Consider the following 16,958-nt stretch of genomic DNA (forward strand, 5'->3'; position numbering starts at 1 on the left):
TACAAAGTTGCATGCTTTATATTACATTGCATTTGTTTTATTTTGCATTTATTTGTTTTACTTTGATTGCTTATATGCTAAACAAGGCGAATAGCACAATGGTACTAAAGTGTAAAATATGGAGTATGTCATTGACTGACTGTAAAACCTAGCCTGATACATGCCACCAAGAGTAGCCTTTTGTCTTCATCATCACATGTTAGGTAATGTGAACATGATAGTTTGTAGAAATAGTGTCACTTTCAGAACACTACTAAGCAAGCACTTGAGCAAACTGACTGAGCATGATATAATTTTGATGATGTTGTGTAGATGTCAGCTGCATAGTGTGGAAATGTATTGTATTCCGTGAATACCTCATACCTCATAACCAAACAAAGTAGCCTATATTGACTATGATTGTCATTACAGCATGTTGACGTAACCCCATATTTATATCATATTTAGATGTTTAAATATTTGTGAATATAACCAATACACAAAAAAGGTACATAAGCTCACCAACACACTGTTGTATTTAGAGTGATGTACTGTTTGAGATATATTTTGCTTTGGTTTAATGTTCTGTACTGTAAGGTGCAGTTTTGTAATGTACAGTATTGAATTTTGGGAGCTTGTGAAAATGTACATTCTGTGAGACTGAATAGACTGCTCCAAAAAGAAAGACTGCTGTGTTAAGTATAAAGCAGACAACTGTTTTAAAGTTGATCTAATTTGTTTTCTCATTTGGTGCTTTTGTGTGTCTTTTGACATGAAAGTGAGGTTTTGACAAAAGATTGTAAGGTTTTTATGGCAATGTTTATGCTTTTATAGCAGAGCTTCATGTTGCCATATATGTGAAGGGTTTATCTCCAAGTGTTGAGAGTAATTGGCTTGTGTGTAGAGTTTTGACTCTATGAGCCAAATTTTGCAAATTGTGTGCAAGCAGTCGGCAAAAACTGTAAACAGTGCTCTCCCCCATCCTCCTCCATGACTGAGGTACCCTGAGCATGATACTCTCCCTCCACACTGCTCCCTTGGGGTGCCATTTCGTTCTGTGCAGCGTGCACTTGCGTGCTGGGAGTGGGAGTTTCCCAGGTGGGCTTTCACGTCACTTCACTCCCATATAAGAGTAGAACCTGTAGTCACAGAGCAGGCACAGTAGATGCAGTGCACCTCTCACATATTATACAGTACAGCACTCTTTGTCACTCACTGATGCACAGAAATTACATGTGATTTAGGGGTGTAAATAATAATCGAAATGTATCGATGCATTGGTCCTATGGCCGACGATTTAATCAAATTGCATCGTATCGTGGGACATTCTTAAGTATCGAAAATAATCGAATCGCTGCCCCCTGTCCAATGCCCTAGCGCCATAACATAATAGTAGTGGAAAAGCAATTGAAAAAAAAATAATGGAATCACATCTTATCGTGGGGAATTCCTAAGTATCCAAAGTAATCGAATCCCTGATTTAAGAAATCGATACTGTATTGTATCGTAATGGAGGCTGTGATTTACACCCCTAATGTGAATGTATAAAGCTGTTTCCATAAAACTCTGTGGAACAGCATCTGGTTGGTTGTTGTGTTTTTCTGGTAGCAAAAAATACGTACTTTGGAAGTCGTTGCTAACTCCTATCCCATTACATTGTGTGCTTTTATTGATTTATTGACTGTTCTTTGAGAATCGATAAATACATTTAATCATACATTTAATAGCATGATGTGGACTGTGATGAAAGACAAAACATCTGAAACGGCATGATATAAAATGTTTGTGAGCATTGATTGGTCCGTTTTGCGGACCGTTATCATTTCTATTCTTTTCAGTTCATGTCTCTTTGGTCCAGCACCTGAACTACTGATGCACAAGCTTTCTTGTCTTTTTGACTTTGTTCATTTATGGCCATGGCCAAGGCCGGCGCTAGGCATAGGCAGACAAGGCTGTCGCCTAGGGCACCAAATTTGTAGGGGGCACCCGAAAGCCCCACAATTAGAATGTCAAGCAAAATAAAACATTAAACTTGACATTGACAATGATTTTTCACGAGCATTCTGTGTATATATGAATGTAGGTGCTAGACCAGCTGTGCTCGATCAGGTGTACAATGCAGTGCATGCTAATTTCTAAATGCACAGAAAGGAAAGGAGGTGCTGGCCTAGGGCACCAGATTGCCTAGAACCGGCCCTGGCCATGGCCACAATCTGGTGCAACATTTACTGCATCTATCTAGATCATAATTGAGATCATAATGCACTGACTCTCTTCATTGTCAATGCTTCCTTTACACATTTGTCTCAATTGCCTTTGTTGGATGGTTTTATTTTTGGCATTGTGCTTGAACCATTGAAGTCGGCCTTTGTATTATTTGTATGCTACAGGTGGAAAGCACAGAAGAAGAAAAAAAAAAAAACTCAGATGTTCTGCAAATTTTCACTAATGTGTATTGAAGGAATAGCCTGTCAAATGTTGTGTTTACAATGTACAGATAAATCAGTGAACAGACAGGTGAAAAAGGCTTTTAAGATTTTTAAGAAGCCAGTCAAGATATAGTAGTATAAAAACAAATCAGACCTACTTGAAAAGCCATATGATCCTATATAGCTCATATCCAGGCAGCTTGGAGTTACAGAAATAGAAAGTAATGTATAGGGAGTCTTCACCAATTTGTTACAATTGAATCTTGGCAGTCTCTTTAGAGGAGCAATAGATACACCTTGGTATCATTACATTACATTTGGCAGACACTTTAAACATGGGTTCACTGTGTTCATAAACACGGTGTTGTGATGAGGGGGCAAGACACTGGCAGCCAACCACTTGAGCATATTTTTTGGCAAACAGCAGTTTCCAACAATCAGAGGTTCAGTTTTGTGCAGCTCATGTCACGCAGCCAGGAGAAAACAAACATTTAGAATCCATGTTTAACCAAAGCGACTTACAACCAAGGACATAATCATTGCCAACATCACTAGCAGATACAAATATATACAGAACAACAAGTGCAGATGCAAAGTAGGGTTAGTTTTTTTCATTATGTGTACATCATGTGTATGTGTATATCTTCAGACTTCAACATTATTTTCTCTTCCTGGAGGCTGTGCATGAAAGGGACTTAAAGGTTGTTGCTGTAGGTCACCATTAATTTGCGTTAGCATCTGCTTTAGTTTGCTTGGTTGATTTAGTGGTCATAATTTTTTGCATCATGGTATTTGAATATAATGTTTAAAAATAATGTTTAATGATATGTTTATGGCCATACAGTGAGTAGGCTGTAGGAAATGTAGTTATAAACAAGCATATTGTGCCTATTCCAATCTGTTTCAATCCAATCCAATTCCAGTCAATCGGTAGGGCCTAGAGCAAGTTGCAATTTCCTACACGTTTTCTTCACGTCCTTGATCTCTTTTTGAGGATAATTTATTTTTTGTTTCCCCAATCCTTTTCCACTTCTTCATCTGGGGCTTCTACTGCATGGATTTTTTCAGGGATTACTTCTTTGTGAGCATGTATTAGTTCCTGAAAAATAGACATTTTCTCCTGGACCTCCTTTTTAATAGTATGTATTTCCTGAACAACTTTGTCAAGAGCATGCATTTTTTGGATCACTTGGACCTCCTTGTCAAAAGCAATTATTTTTTCCTGGATCATCTTTTCAAGTGCAGGTTTTTTTTCCTGGCCCATTTCAAGAGCAGTTATTTTTTCCTTGACTCATTTTTCAAGAGAATCTATACGAGTTTGTAGATCAACAATTTTGTCAGGGTCAGCAAATTTTGATTCATAACGCCATATTTGCCCCCATGCTTCCTTCCATTGCACTTCATTATAACATTTTAAAATAATACATAATAATAATACAATTAAACTAAGCACAGACAGCCTGCCTATGAGAGCGTATGTTGCGTGGTTCTGGAGAAACACAGTGACGGCTTTTACTGCTTTGTCATTGCATCTGCATTGCATCAGACCATCGCCATCGAACAGACAGTCCACAGCGATGGCGTCAGGCCGGTCTATGAACCTTTTAGAGTCGGGCACAGTGTAGTTGCTGTCCAGGGTTTGGTGAAGCACCACCAACACCAAGGCTTGTGTAACGGAGGCTAACTTGCAGAGTTGGCGTGGAACGTTAGTAAAACCTCCCTCCGATAGCCTCATACAGTCTCATGCCGTTGGGCCGAGAGACGAGTCTCTTGGCCCAGCAGTATTGTACTGTGTCTCCCATTGCCGAACCGTTGTACTTGACGAGGTTGCACGTTCGATCCCAGAGGGGGGTGAACAGGTGCAAGATGACCTCCGTCACAGTGGTGCCGTGACCCGGATGGGAGTGAGGTTTAAGGGGGAGAGTGTAACGGAGGCTAACTAGCACAGAGTTGGCGTGGAACGTTGGTAAAACCTCCCTCCGATAGCCTCATACAGTCTCGTGCCGTTGGGCCGAGAGACTAGTCTCTTGGCCCAGCGGTATCGTACTGTGTCTCCCATTGCCGAACCGTTGTAGTTGACGAGGTCGCACGTTCGATCCCCGAGGGGGGTGAACAGGTGCAAGATGACCTCCGTCACACTTGCCCTCTGTGGAATAGATTCAGAAAATGAATGATTAACTGGCAATTACTTAGTTGTTACAATGTTATGCCCAGCTGTCTGTGGTCATTGTACCTGGTATTTCCTGCAGAACTCCCTTAATATGGGTGTCGACTGGATAGAAAACCAGGATGACATCACAAGCCTCAATGTTAGACACGTCTTTGTACACGCCCCTGGGCAGCCGTTTCATGAAGGCGTGGTAAATATCACTAAGGCCATAAACCATGGTGTGTACTGATGTCATATTTTGATTCTGTGAAATGAAGCAATCACAAGTATTTTCCCAGCTTGAAAACAACAGTTCTACATCATTTAAACAAAAGCATACACACGACAGAAACCTTTTTCACACTTTTAGTCAAAGACCTCTTTTTTGTAGTTTTGTAGTTTTCTTTTCAGATTCGTGATCCTATGACCTCTAATGAAAAACAAGGCCTATGCTGTCCTATGCACCCCTGGCCTATGCACTCCTGATTGCCAGAGATATATATATATATAAAAGAGTGTGCATGAAGCTATTCTTGACCTAATGTAAATACAAGTAGTTCATATGCCTACTATAAAGTATTAACACACAACATTTTCTCAAAACCAAAAAGTTGTCCAACTTGAAAGCAGTCCAACATTTTACCAGTTCATGTAGCCTACCTAGTTAGCACACAAGATTTGGTGCAAATCTGTACACCTATTTGTCCTGATAACCACGGGTGAAAGTAGTTTTCGTTTCTTACCAGTGCTACCCACCACCACCACCCACAAACAATATACAAACAAAATAAACACGAGCATTATATATCTATTATCAGTGCATGACTATTTTGGGTGTCTCTTCATACAGTAGGAGGACACTTGTCTCAAATGGCACAGTGTGGTTGTATGTGTTTTCTACTGAAACAGCAGACCTTGCTTTTTTCAAATGTGGGATTTTGGACAGCAATAAAGCTCTTCTCTTACCGGTAGGCACCAGCTGTATTAGGCCTACATTTTTTACCGGTGCTGCGCACCAGTCTACTTTCACCAAAACTATGTGGAAATGTTTGTCAACACTACTTTAAAATAGCCACACGCTCTCTAGGTCTGGGCTCTTTATTATGAGCATCTCCGTACATATTTTCCCCGCAGATGTCTAATATTGCAAATCAGAGGTGTCAAAAGTAAATGTGGGAGTTAAAAAAAAGCCTGCCACCTTAGCAAAGCTAACCTCACTGAGTTACTAATCTACGTAGGCCTATAATTACTGTAGCCTATCAGCTGATTCTGTGCTGGTTGGATCAAATTTGTGATGGATTTCCTTTATAGGTTTTTAGACAGCATATTTACCTCATTAGGTACAGTGGAGTAAGTGCTATAACAGCTGCAATATCATGTGCTGTGCTAGAGTTGTATCTACACCACTTAGTACTACTACTTCTACTTTTACTTTTGACACCTCTGTGTCAAATAGATCAAGATGAGTAGACAAACTGAGAATTATCAAGGCAGTGTTAAAATAAAGAGCCAACATTTGCAGGGTCTCCAATTGCAAAATGACATAATATTGTTAGAAATGACTGTCAGTGTTCAGACCTGCTGTCATCTATGTGTNAATTCTTGCCATTCAAATACTTTGAGAACATGCTTTTTAAACGTATATAAAATGAAATTGGCAAGGCAATGTAATGCAATGCCAAATAGCTTACAAAAGTGTGAATTTCCCAAATGCTCTAAAATGGATATATATCATTTTGCAACAAATCTCTTCTACTGTTTTGAGACCATTAAACAGCAACGTGAAACCTCTTCAGAGTTCAGGCCTCCTTTCCTCATACAATACACAGAAAAATAATCACAACTTACCCAGGTCAGTGTGCACCTTCACAATATCAGGGCTTTGTGAATAGTTTTAGCTTTGTGATAGTCAGTGATGCTGCTTCTCCGGCATACATACAGCAGATGGACGTGCACCAATGAGGTATAGCGACACGTCGATACCAAAAGAGCGATGTTTCCGTTGCTCTCTTAAACTAACTCATTGAAAGTTTCTGGGAAAGAGAAAGTGAAACCATACATGTTGGGTGAAATTCGCCTAAACCACACAATTTGAATGTTGTATTCTTTCAACTCACCACCAAACTGTGNCATCACATGCACAGTGAAACATTTTTAAAAAATCTTAGAATGTATTGTTTGTTAATACCAGCAGCATTTGAATAGTTTTAGGTGTGTGTGTGTGTGTGTGTGTGTGTGTGTGTGTGTGTGTGTGTGTGTGTGTGTGTGTGTGTGTGTGTGTGTGTGTGTGTGTGTGTGTGTGTGTGAACTCGATGTATCTACTTGTATCTACACGTTTAAAATGTCTTGTTCTCCAGGATATCCTTGGGGTTTTTTTGGACATAATTTGTAGATCATGTGGTTTTCTGGAAGGTGATTATTTAAACAGCATCATAAATATTAGCCTGAGTTCTGAAAATGTATAGGCTACTTTATCAGTGAAGCCTGCCTTTTAGCCAAGTTAGTTAATTGACGTTACTGCTGGTGTTAACCATGATAGCCAAAAGGACAGCTTCAGTATATAATCTGATCCAGTCTAATACTCTCATCTGGTATCCTGTTAATTGGGTGTTATCAAACTTCAAATTAACCTCCAGTTGATGTTAATTAATGAAATATTTTTGGAAATTTGACAGCTTAAAACAGATGCAAGCCTTGTTAAGGTACAAAGAAATTCTTTGGCATCTGTAATGTGGGAGGTGAAGGGTCAAGAAAATTGTTGCAGGTCCAAAAGGGGGCCCGAGGAGAATACGTTTGGGAACAGAAGCCCATTTTGAGCTGACAACTTGACAACGTCCAGGCACCTACGTGACACATGTCACTGAACCAGGAAACTGTTTAGTTTAGAGGCGTGGGTTTCATGTTCAATGCTTCAAACCACATCCACTTCACCGTTAGTGTGTGGAGGAGCAGAATCACGTATTATGTGGTCTGGTGTCACTTGCATGAGCCTGACACTAACTGTAACATGCATGCCTGCAATTCATTGTTGCACATCTGTTCAGTATACCTCTACGTATCATTTATCATATCTATATACATGTACATTATACATTATATCTCCTTAACATCTTTGTTTTCACAGATGTATATAATATTGTGCACAAGATGCACTTACGGTAACCATTGCCCATACATTGTACATAATCGGCACATATACTTATGCCCAACTACTCGCACTAACTGTTGGGGGAATGCAGAATGGTCCAAGTATTTATGTGATTATGACATGCATCAGACTGTCGAGCAGAATAGGGTTTAGAGATATGGACTTCAGTTTTAGTCGTATAGTGTGAAGCTGTGAGTTAATCATCTAGTTCAGTGCTTCCCAACCTTTTTTGTCTTGTGTACCCCCTAAGCATTTTCATTGTGCCATGAGTATCCCCCAAGTCAAGTTCTATATCACTTTCTCTGTCCCAATGTAACTAAGCCCCATACATTTGTTAAAATTATATTTGTCCAAGTACCCCCTGCAGTGTGCTTAAGTACCCCTAGTGGTACACGTACCCCTGGTTGGGAACCACTGATCTAGTTCACCATTTGTGTTTGTGGGAATTGACGCTTGTACGGTGCTGTCAAAACCCAGACACCTATGTGACATATGTCAGATAGCCACCCAGCAGACACTTTAGAGGTGTGGGTTTTGTTTTTAGGGTTTCAAAGCTTCTTCAATGTAGTCAAAATCACATCTAGTTCACTGTTCGGGTAGGCAGGAGTAGGAGCATGTACAATGTGGACATCTTGTTGGTGCCACATAGTATAAGCAAAACCTTATGGCCTCCCTCACTTTATATGACTTAATAGACTTGAATCTGTGCTTGTCAAGTGCGTTAAATATTTGGACCCTCTAATAAGCCAGGCATAAGTAGGGTAGATTTATAAGTAGGGTAGATTCAGAGGTTAGGGCTGGTTAACTCTAATAAAAGACTAAAGATTGTTCATCATATTTATGAACCACATAATCTTTAGTCTGATTTATGGAAAAAGATAAAGAGACTTTTGTCCGCCTAAAAGGGTTTGAGAAATAGCTTCTGACCATTCTTAGCTTTATTACACAGCCCTCTTCTGGGTTCTGGGTAGGCCTACAGTAGGCCTATTGGAGGAAGAAAAACAATAAAGCGTTTTCCATGGATAGTTTTATTTATTTTCCTTTTGGTCTCTTTACATATTTTATTTCAGGGATCATTTAAAACTGCAGCATGAATAGCTTGGTCTACATGCTGTGTATGATGACAGCTTTGTTCGGTTGGCTGTTTAAAACCCAGTGCTGAAGGTTCGCTTGTCCTCTCTACATGTGTTGATTGTCCCCTGGGGCTTTCAATATGTCCAAAACCCTCCAAATTGCAAACTACAAACCTTTACTTATTATTTTTCCCTTTTTTTCTGACGGAAAGCATTGGGGTTAGATCAGAAGCTGTTTCCTCTGGGCTGTCTGAATTATCAGCTGTCTGACCTGATCGTGGTCTGACTTGGCTAACATCTGACTTTGGGTCCAGAGGATCTTTTTTCTCCTTTACTGTGGTGTCTGAGTCAGTGGATTTACTAGGTGATACCTGCCTGGTTAAATACCCATAGATCACACAGCCCCCCATACCACAGAATGTGCTCAGGAGCACAGTAAATATAATTGTAGACCACCCACCATTACACAGAGCCTTGTCCTTTTCAATCTCCTGTCTTAGTTTTTTACATTCAGATTTTGTGTCCTGGACATCAGTTTCAAGGATAGGTATTTTCAACTTCAACTCTTCAAGATCACGCTTTATCTCATTGATGTCCTTTCTAAGAGGAGGTATTTCATGTTGGGCTTTCGTTTCAAGGGCAGTTATTTTCTTCTTTGCATTTTCAAGACCAATAACTGTGTTGTTCATGTTAATTTCAAATTTTTTCTGGACCTCATCAAGAGCAGATGTTTTGTCACCCATTTTGGCAAGACCATGCTTTGTATCACTGACCACTCTGTCAATACGATCCGTTTTATCCCCTAACATTTTCAGAACATCCGTTTGATTCTGGACCAGTTTTTCACAAAAGGGTTTTATTTCCTTGAACTTCTTGTCAAGCGCAGTTATATTCTGGACAGCCACCTCAAGACAAGCTTTATTATCCTGGACCACGTTTTCAAGTCTATGTTTTATATCGATATCCCTCTTAATTGTAGCCATGTTAGCCATCAATTCATCAAAGTTTCTTTTCAGGGAATCATACTTAGCATCATAGTCTTTTTTCATTGAATCCAAATTAGCATCATAGTCCTTTTTCAGGGAATCCTCTCTTCCTCTTTGCAGCCCTTCACTTAGCTTATACATTTTTACTACAACACAAAATAACAATACAATAAAGACCACTACCGACAGCCTGCCAATCATACTGTATTTTGCGTGATTCTGGAGAAACTGAGTGACAGCTTTTACTGCTTTGTCATTGCGAGAGCATTGCATCAGTCCATCATCATTGAACAGGCAGTCCACTGCAATGGCATCAGACCGCTTTATGAACCTTTTAGTATCGGGAACAGTGTAGTTGCTGTCCAGGGTCTGGTGAAGCACCACCAACACCAAAGGCTTGCCCTCTGTGGAATAAAGATTCAGAAAATGAATGATTAACTGATGTTTAGTTGCATTGTTGTGTCTGGTCACTCTGTGATTACTGTACCTGGTATTTCCCGAAGTGCTGCCTCAATGTCAGTGCCAACTCGAGATGTGACTGGACAGAATGCCAGGATGACATCACAAGTCTCAATGTCAGACACATCTTTGTATGCACCCCATGGCAGCCGTGCCTTGAAGGCGGTGTGTGTCTCCAGTGTATTGCCAACAGGGATGGTGTATACCGATGTCATAGTTGATTCTGCGAATTTAAAAAAAACATGCTCATTAAAAATTTCCAAACAACAATATGGTCAACCTTTATATCATCAAGCCACATTATCTCAGCCTGGACCAACTTTTTTAGGTCATAAGAATCGAATCTGTGCCTTTCTCTAGGCCTATATGTTTTTTTTCTTAACCTATGCAAAGGAATGAAATACCGGTAAAATGACAATTGCGACCGTTTTCCCACTTTCATAATGACTTGAAAGCCTTCTTCTTTCTAATTATAGGCATCGTAAGCTAGATAATTACAGAACTTACAGTATATATACATTGAATACTTGTTTCTCTGTATTACTATTGACATTAAATAATGTAAAGAAAAACAAATGTATCAACACTTACTAAAACGGCCACATTGCCCCAGCTATTACACATTCCTTGTCATAGAAAAGTTTTCCTCTGCCTTTCATAGCAACTTATACAGTGTGTAGGCAATTGTAAGGCAAGGCAGTTTTATTTGTATAGCGCATTTCATGCATAAATGCAATTCAATGTGTGTGTAGGTTTGAAATGCTTGTGTTAAGTATATGACATTGTGACAGACTTCCATCAAACTACCATTTTAAATTATTTAGTGTCTCTAAGGTCTGTCTAATGTGTAGTGTATGTTTTGCGTAGGCAAATGTCTATCAAACATGTGATTTGAACTTACACGACCTGAGAATGAATAAGAAGGCAAATGCATGGTAAATAATATTGCTCAAACTCACTGCATGGGAGCATGGAACTAGCCTACGACTGAGTCTAGCCCATATTTTCAGAGTATACCAATGACTTTGAGAACAACTGTTCTAGATCTTAAAATATGCAACATGAACAGGAAGGATATGCTTTAGTTTTGAACTATGGCCTCTGAGTGTATAGCTCAGATCTTACTAGTATAGCATGCCCTTTAGGTTTGCACACCTCAGAAAAAATATAATTAGAACCTACCCAGATCAGGGTGCGCCTTCAGAATACCAGTTTCTGAACCTTGAATGAGTATCAGGACTTGATATTCAGTGATTCTGCTTCTCCAATACTCCAAACAGTGATACGGCTTCTCACACAGCAAATTGACTGTAGGCGAGGAGAGCAGAAGAGGTAGAGAGACCAAAAGAGCAAGAGTGTCTCCGCTTCTCTACTAAGTATCTTCTGATTGGTAGGTTCTCACAGAGAGAGGAAGTGAGACATGGCGTGAGCATGGTGAACTCAGTTTAACCCGCATGTGATTTTAGTGTTAAATATTCACTGAACTTACAGTACGTATGTCCATATCATCCCAGTGCTTTTCAACAAACATCTCTCGTTTTTTCACTAGATAATTCACAAGTTCTAACTGTAAATAGCCCCTCTTGTCTTACCTGTGTTTGAATAGTTGTATTTTTTAAGTCAGGGTGCCTAGTTGTACAGTTGCGAACATGCATGTGTTGTATAGCTGCATGTTTGTTTGAATATCCTTAGCCTATTTGAATGGATAATGTGCAGTTTGCTGGAGATCTGTAAATTTTTACCAGGTTACTCTTGCACGTATGTGTACTGAAATAAGTGTGTTATATGTGTTATGAAATGAAGCTGGCTCCCAGAAGGCCTATACAGAGAGGGCAAGAAGAGCAAGAGCACGAGGCAAGGAGAGAGAGAGAGGGGAAGAAAAATAATAGCAATGTCCATCTTTGTTGTACTGCTAAGTAAGTTTCCCTTTGAGACAGTGAAAGTGAAAGCATTTCGTGAAGTTTGATAATTGAACTCACTCCTCCATACTAGGCTGTGGCCTGCAGCACATGGGTAATTTCATCAACACGGCATCACAATCACTATGTTTACATCACAATTCCGAATCAGTAATATCACGTAAACGTGGCCATTATGGCTCAAATCAAGCTGCAGTGGAGGTGCTGTGGCTCAGTGGGCTGAGGTTGAGAGGTGATACAGCACAAATAGCGTTCAGGTGACCATAACAGGGGTAATGCCATGGGGTGCTTTGATCCATAACTTTATTATTCACCTTATTCCTCCCATTTCAACATTGTCATACTCTCACAGAACTTCCGTTCTGCTAGCTCCGGTTTGGGTGCTCGCTTGGTCCTGAATGATTTAGCAGTAACAAATTGAAAAAATGTTGATTTAGCAGAGGTAAATTGAAAAAAGTGTTGCCCTTTAACCATGATGACTGTAAGGTGGAAATACCAATCTCTTGTCAGTCAATTAAGTATAGGACTGTACATTTGCAGTGAATAGGATGCATAATGTGTGATGCATAGATGAGCCTCCCTGATGTTGAATCTGACTATGGCTGATGTCCCACGCGTTCTGTAAACAGAGCCGGGAAAAAGTGAATTTCAGCCTGGCAGGTGGTGGTGCGATTCATATGAAATGCACTGATGATATTTCACAGTTTTGTACATAGGAAAACAGCTGATCAAAATGTGCAAGGCGTGTGTATGCAAGGTGTTTTCAGGAAGGCCTGCAGTGCAAACACAGACACTATCCTGTCATCATCTGTGACTATACAGCAAAATGCATGTCATGCCCTGCAGGCAGAGAAGCTGACAAGGGGGGACAAAGGAGTCAGTTGTCCTGGGCCCAGGGATATGGGGGGGCCCATGATTGGGTCCTCATTGCACTGAATGCATTGGTTGGCGGGCCCTTTCAGAGGACTTTGTGAAGTGGGACCAGCCAAAGCTGTCAGCGGCTCTGCCTGAAGGATCACCAAAGCTGTTCTTGTTCCCAAGGATGTACTGTATGCTTCACTGGCATGCATTCCAGTTTTTTATCTGTAGGTAGAGGAGGGCTGTATTGTTGTAAGCCCCAAGGTTTCAGGATGGGAGCATAACACAGAGCAACTCCCACTACCAGAGGACCCAGGCTGGACTCAAACCTGGATCCCCATGGACATAAAAGCCCATGTATGTGGGGGGCTTAGCGGAATTACATGTGCCTTTTGAAAACTAGGTAGCACACATATCAGTCATAAGCAATCATGTAATTTTATTTTCACCAACCACAAATACGGCTATATAGAATATGTTATACTCTGAGCATTTTTTTTACTGCAATTTTCTCAGCTGTCTCCAAAAGCAACCACTGAAGGTGTGATTAATTCCAACAGTCTTCATTTAGACTTCTTGAAGGTGGAAAGAAGTGTTAGACCTCTTTATGTTCCCATTAGTTTCATTATATCAAGCTGAGGGCTTATAAAGAGGTAAATAAATTATATTCCTCTCACACTCACACACACCCATGATCTTCAAAGATATAAAAAATATTTCAAGGCCACACAAAAAAGTAAAATAAAATGAACAACAATAGCAAAACAACAGCGGGTAGTCCCACCAAACGATAGCTGGGATTGGTCAGCAAGTTATTCAAGTGTGCAAGAGATTGCTGAAGAGGTGTTGTGTTGTGGCCTCCATCATTCATGATGCAAGTGAAGTCTCCGCCTGACTGTCTTCTCAGTCGATCTGCCACAGTGGCTATGGATTCCTCGTTACAAACACATGTCAGCAGTCCCTCAGACTCTGTGAACAGACAGTCCACGCTGGAGATGTCCGCTCGATGTATGTAGCGACGCGTGTCAGGCACAACATACTCTCTGTCAAAGGTGTGGTGGAGCACTACCAGAAGAACAGGTTTCCCTGCATCTGCACAAAAACCAAAAACAAACAAAAAACAGATAAATAGAAAAATAGAATAAAAATAGATCAATAAATAACATAGAATTGGTAGCACCTTATATGAAGCCCAAATCTACTGTATACTGCAGCATTATGAGTGTGTTTCTAACAATTTACAGTGTCCAGCTTAACTAATCAGGCAGTATACCTACACTTGTGCATTATGTCTATGATGCATGATATCAACAACATTTTAATGATGATAAAGCATGAATGTAGTGTCATGTATGTGTGTGCATGATGGGCATATTATTTACATTTGCCTAAATGTGCCCATGATGCACTAGGCTTATAGCCCACAGTATGGGCTTCATAGAAAGTCCAACTCTTTAACCCATTTTAGCCTAAGCCGTTTTTAAGAAAAGGTGCCCTCTCCCTATTAAAAGCTAGATATCTCAGCCTCTTAAGCACATAAAAACATGCATTTAAAAGCTAGATATTTCATGTTGCACTAGAATGTGTTCATTCAGCTCTAACATACCCACATTTTAAATAAAACAGCTCAAATATCAAGAACCTTAATGCAGCGTAGTAGCCTATACTATGTCGCTCCAGGACGCAAAGGGTTAATGTGTGGCCATGTGTATAGGCCTAGTCATGTCAAAGTTACCTGGGATCTTTTTAATGGCAGCCTCAATGTCCGTTCCCACACGGGAGACGATGGGACAAAAAACAAGGATGGTGTCACAAGCTTGGATGCTTGTTACTGTTTTCACTTTTATCTTTCGACCCAGACGCTCAATAAACTCTTCAGGCACTTTCGCAGTGTATCCAAGTCCGAGAACGAATACATTTGCCATGGCTGCTCCAGCCTACCTGCAATGACGAGACAAATTGAATTTAATTTAGGACTGTGCTCAAAACGTTGCTCTAAACAGATGTTGTCCTTAAAGATATATAGGCCCCTAATATAAGCCTAACTGTGCGCTCATTCTGAAACTGCCTCATCACAACGATTTGAGCTGTGGTGTCAACTGGTGGTGTACAGGGGTAGCCTATGCAGGCCCAGTAGGCTACAGGGGTAGGCTACGTGGGGAAAGTGTAATGATAACAATGTAGTATGGGAAATACAGTAGTCACATAGGGAGAGGATACTATGAGTTAGGGGGTACTTTGTATGACAAAAAGGCTCAGGGGGTAGGCTACGCAATACAGACAGCATGCACGAGTAGTAGCCTCGAGTAACCTATCATTATCTAACTTTCTCAGTGTCTCCTGTGCGCTTACATGGGGAAATAGCCCGCATAGCACGCTAATTGTTATCTTGTGTTATTTTCCGAAATAGCCTAATGTCCGTTTATTTTTCATTAAAGCTGGTGTCCTGTGATGCGCAACAAGCCACTGCCGCACCTGCTTCTAAACGCCACGTCAACTTGGCTACACAGTCCATACTTCTTTCTAATAAATGATCACTACTGACCTGCAAATGTGCCGAGCTTGGTTGTTTATGACGCGTTTTGAGACCCAGGAATGAAAATAAATAACTACCGGCAGGCTAACTGCAGTTCCTCTCGATGTCAAAGTTACTTCTTCATACGTGGAAGGACCACAGCCCGTATAGAAGGACTTCGTTTACTTTCACTTTCACTTTCACCACCCAACGTAAAACTTTTTCATCCCCGAATAGGCAACTAATCTTTAGTGATCAAAATTCAAATTAACATCTTAACTATGGTCGTAATAGAATAGGCCTAATAGTTATCCTAGTAGTAGTAGTAGTAGGCCTAGTAGTAGGCTATAGTAGTAATAATAATAATAATAATAATAATAATAATAATAATAACAATAATAATAATAATAATAGGCCTAATAATAATAATAGTAATAACAACAACAACAACAACAACAATAATAATAATAATTATAACAATAGGCCTAATAATAATAATAGTAATAAATTGAGACTAAATTCATTTTCATTTAATTTGCTCTATTTCCTCTGAAGTGTTGAGTCTTGTAACCTGGAAATATTGTGCTGTGTGTGTCTGTGTGTGTGTGTGTGTGTACACATCTCACTGTCCTCGTTCTGCACTGCACTGGATAGATTGTTTTGTATGGCCATGTGGCGGCCCCATGTAGAGTCTAGAGAGAGTAAAGGGCATCTGACATCCAGCCAATGTACTGTACTCCCCATCGATCCTCATGAGGGCGTCTGAAGGACTATGCAATGTATGGGAATACTGTTACAGACACACAGGCGCACAAACAGAGACAGCGGCTCTTCCATGTGTAAGCGAATACCACCTTTGAGACTGACAGGAAAGCAGCCTGTAATCTTAAGCTGGGATCTCGATTCTCTGGTCTGGATAGGGGGGTAGGGGGAGTTGCTGACTCGCTGACATAGCAGCTTGGGATTTCTTAAATTATCAGACTTTGCTGTTTGACCAGTGAGCAGCCTGTCCCGTTGGCATTCGAGAGCTACTGCGGAGGAGGTTCGTGAGCTGGCTTTATGTGTGTGTATTGTTTTTGGTTTTTTTTTGGAATTCATCGGTGCATCAAAAGCCGTCAGCCAGAGAATGTAACACAGCATGCCATTGGAGATCACATACCATAAATACTCAGAATGCTTGCCTCGGGTTTCACTCGATTTTTCTTTTGTTATTCCACAACATTAGTATTCAGGAACATGCAGTGTAAAGATATTTGAAATATATTTCCAGTATGTAGCCTACCGTATATATTTTTTTCTTATTTTATGGAATATCGTACATGCCGTAAATCAAAGTCTGTTAAGGAATGCAGACAAGATTGCCCCTGTGATACACTGACCTGATTGAAGAGCGCAAATCCCCCCACCCGTGCCCAGCCCCATGCCCATCCCCCCTCTCCTCTT

General features: G+C 40.3%; 2 protein-coding genes across 3 annotated transcripts in view; one reads left to right on the forward strand and one right to left on the reverse strand.

Annotated features, from left to right (window-relative positions):
• LOC134444624 (dematin-like) overlaps positions 1-16,958 on the forward strand; it is a 77,739-nt gene that overhangs the window by 12,000 nt on the left and 48,781 nt on the right. The gene's annotated exons all lie outside the window — the stretch shown is intronic.
• Positions 8,301-12,249, reverse strand: LOC134445387 (uncharacterized). 2 transcript variants are annotated; one of them, XM_063194470.1, is made up of 3 exons: positions 11,406-12,249; positions 10,252-10,446; positions 8,301-10,168 (listed from the first exon to the last, which is right to left on the reverse strand). In XM_063194470.1, the coding sequence occupies exons 2-3, from the start codon at positions 10,436-10,438 to the stop codon at positions 8,955-8,957; spliced, it is 1,401 nt and encodes a 466-aa protein (XP_063050540.1). In that variant the 5' UTR covers positions 10,439-10,446; positions 11,406-12,249; the 3' UTR covers positions 8,301-8,954. The 2 variants fall into 2 exon arrangements, with proteins under 2 accessions (XP_063050540.1, XP_063050541.1); XM_063194471.1 differs by lacking the exon at positions 11,406-12,249 and having other exon boundaries at positions 10,252-10,577.

The sequence above is a fragment of the Engraulis encrasicolus genome, chromosome 3, assembly GCF_034702125.1.
Source record: "Engraulis encrasicolus isolate BLACKSEA-1 chromosome 3, IST_EnEncr_1.0, whole genome shotgun sequence".
Lineage (NCBI taxonomy): Eukaryota > Metazoa > Chordata > Actinopteri > Clupeiformes > Engraulidae > Engraulis > Engraulis encrasicolus.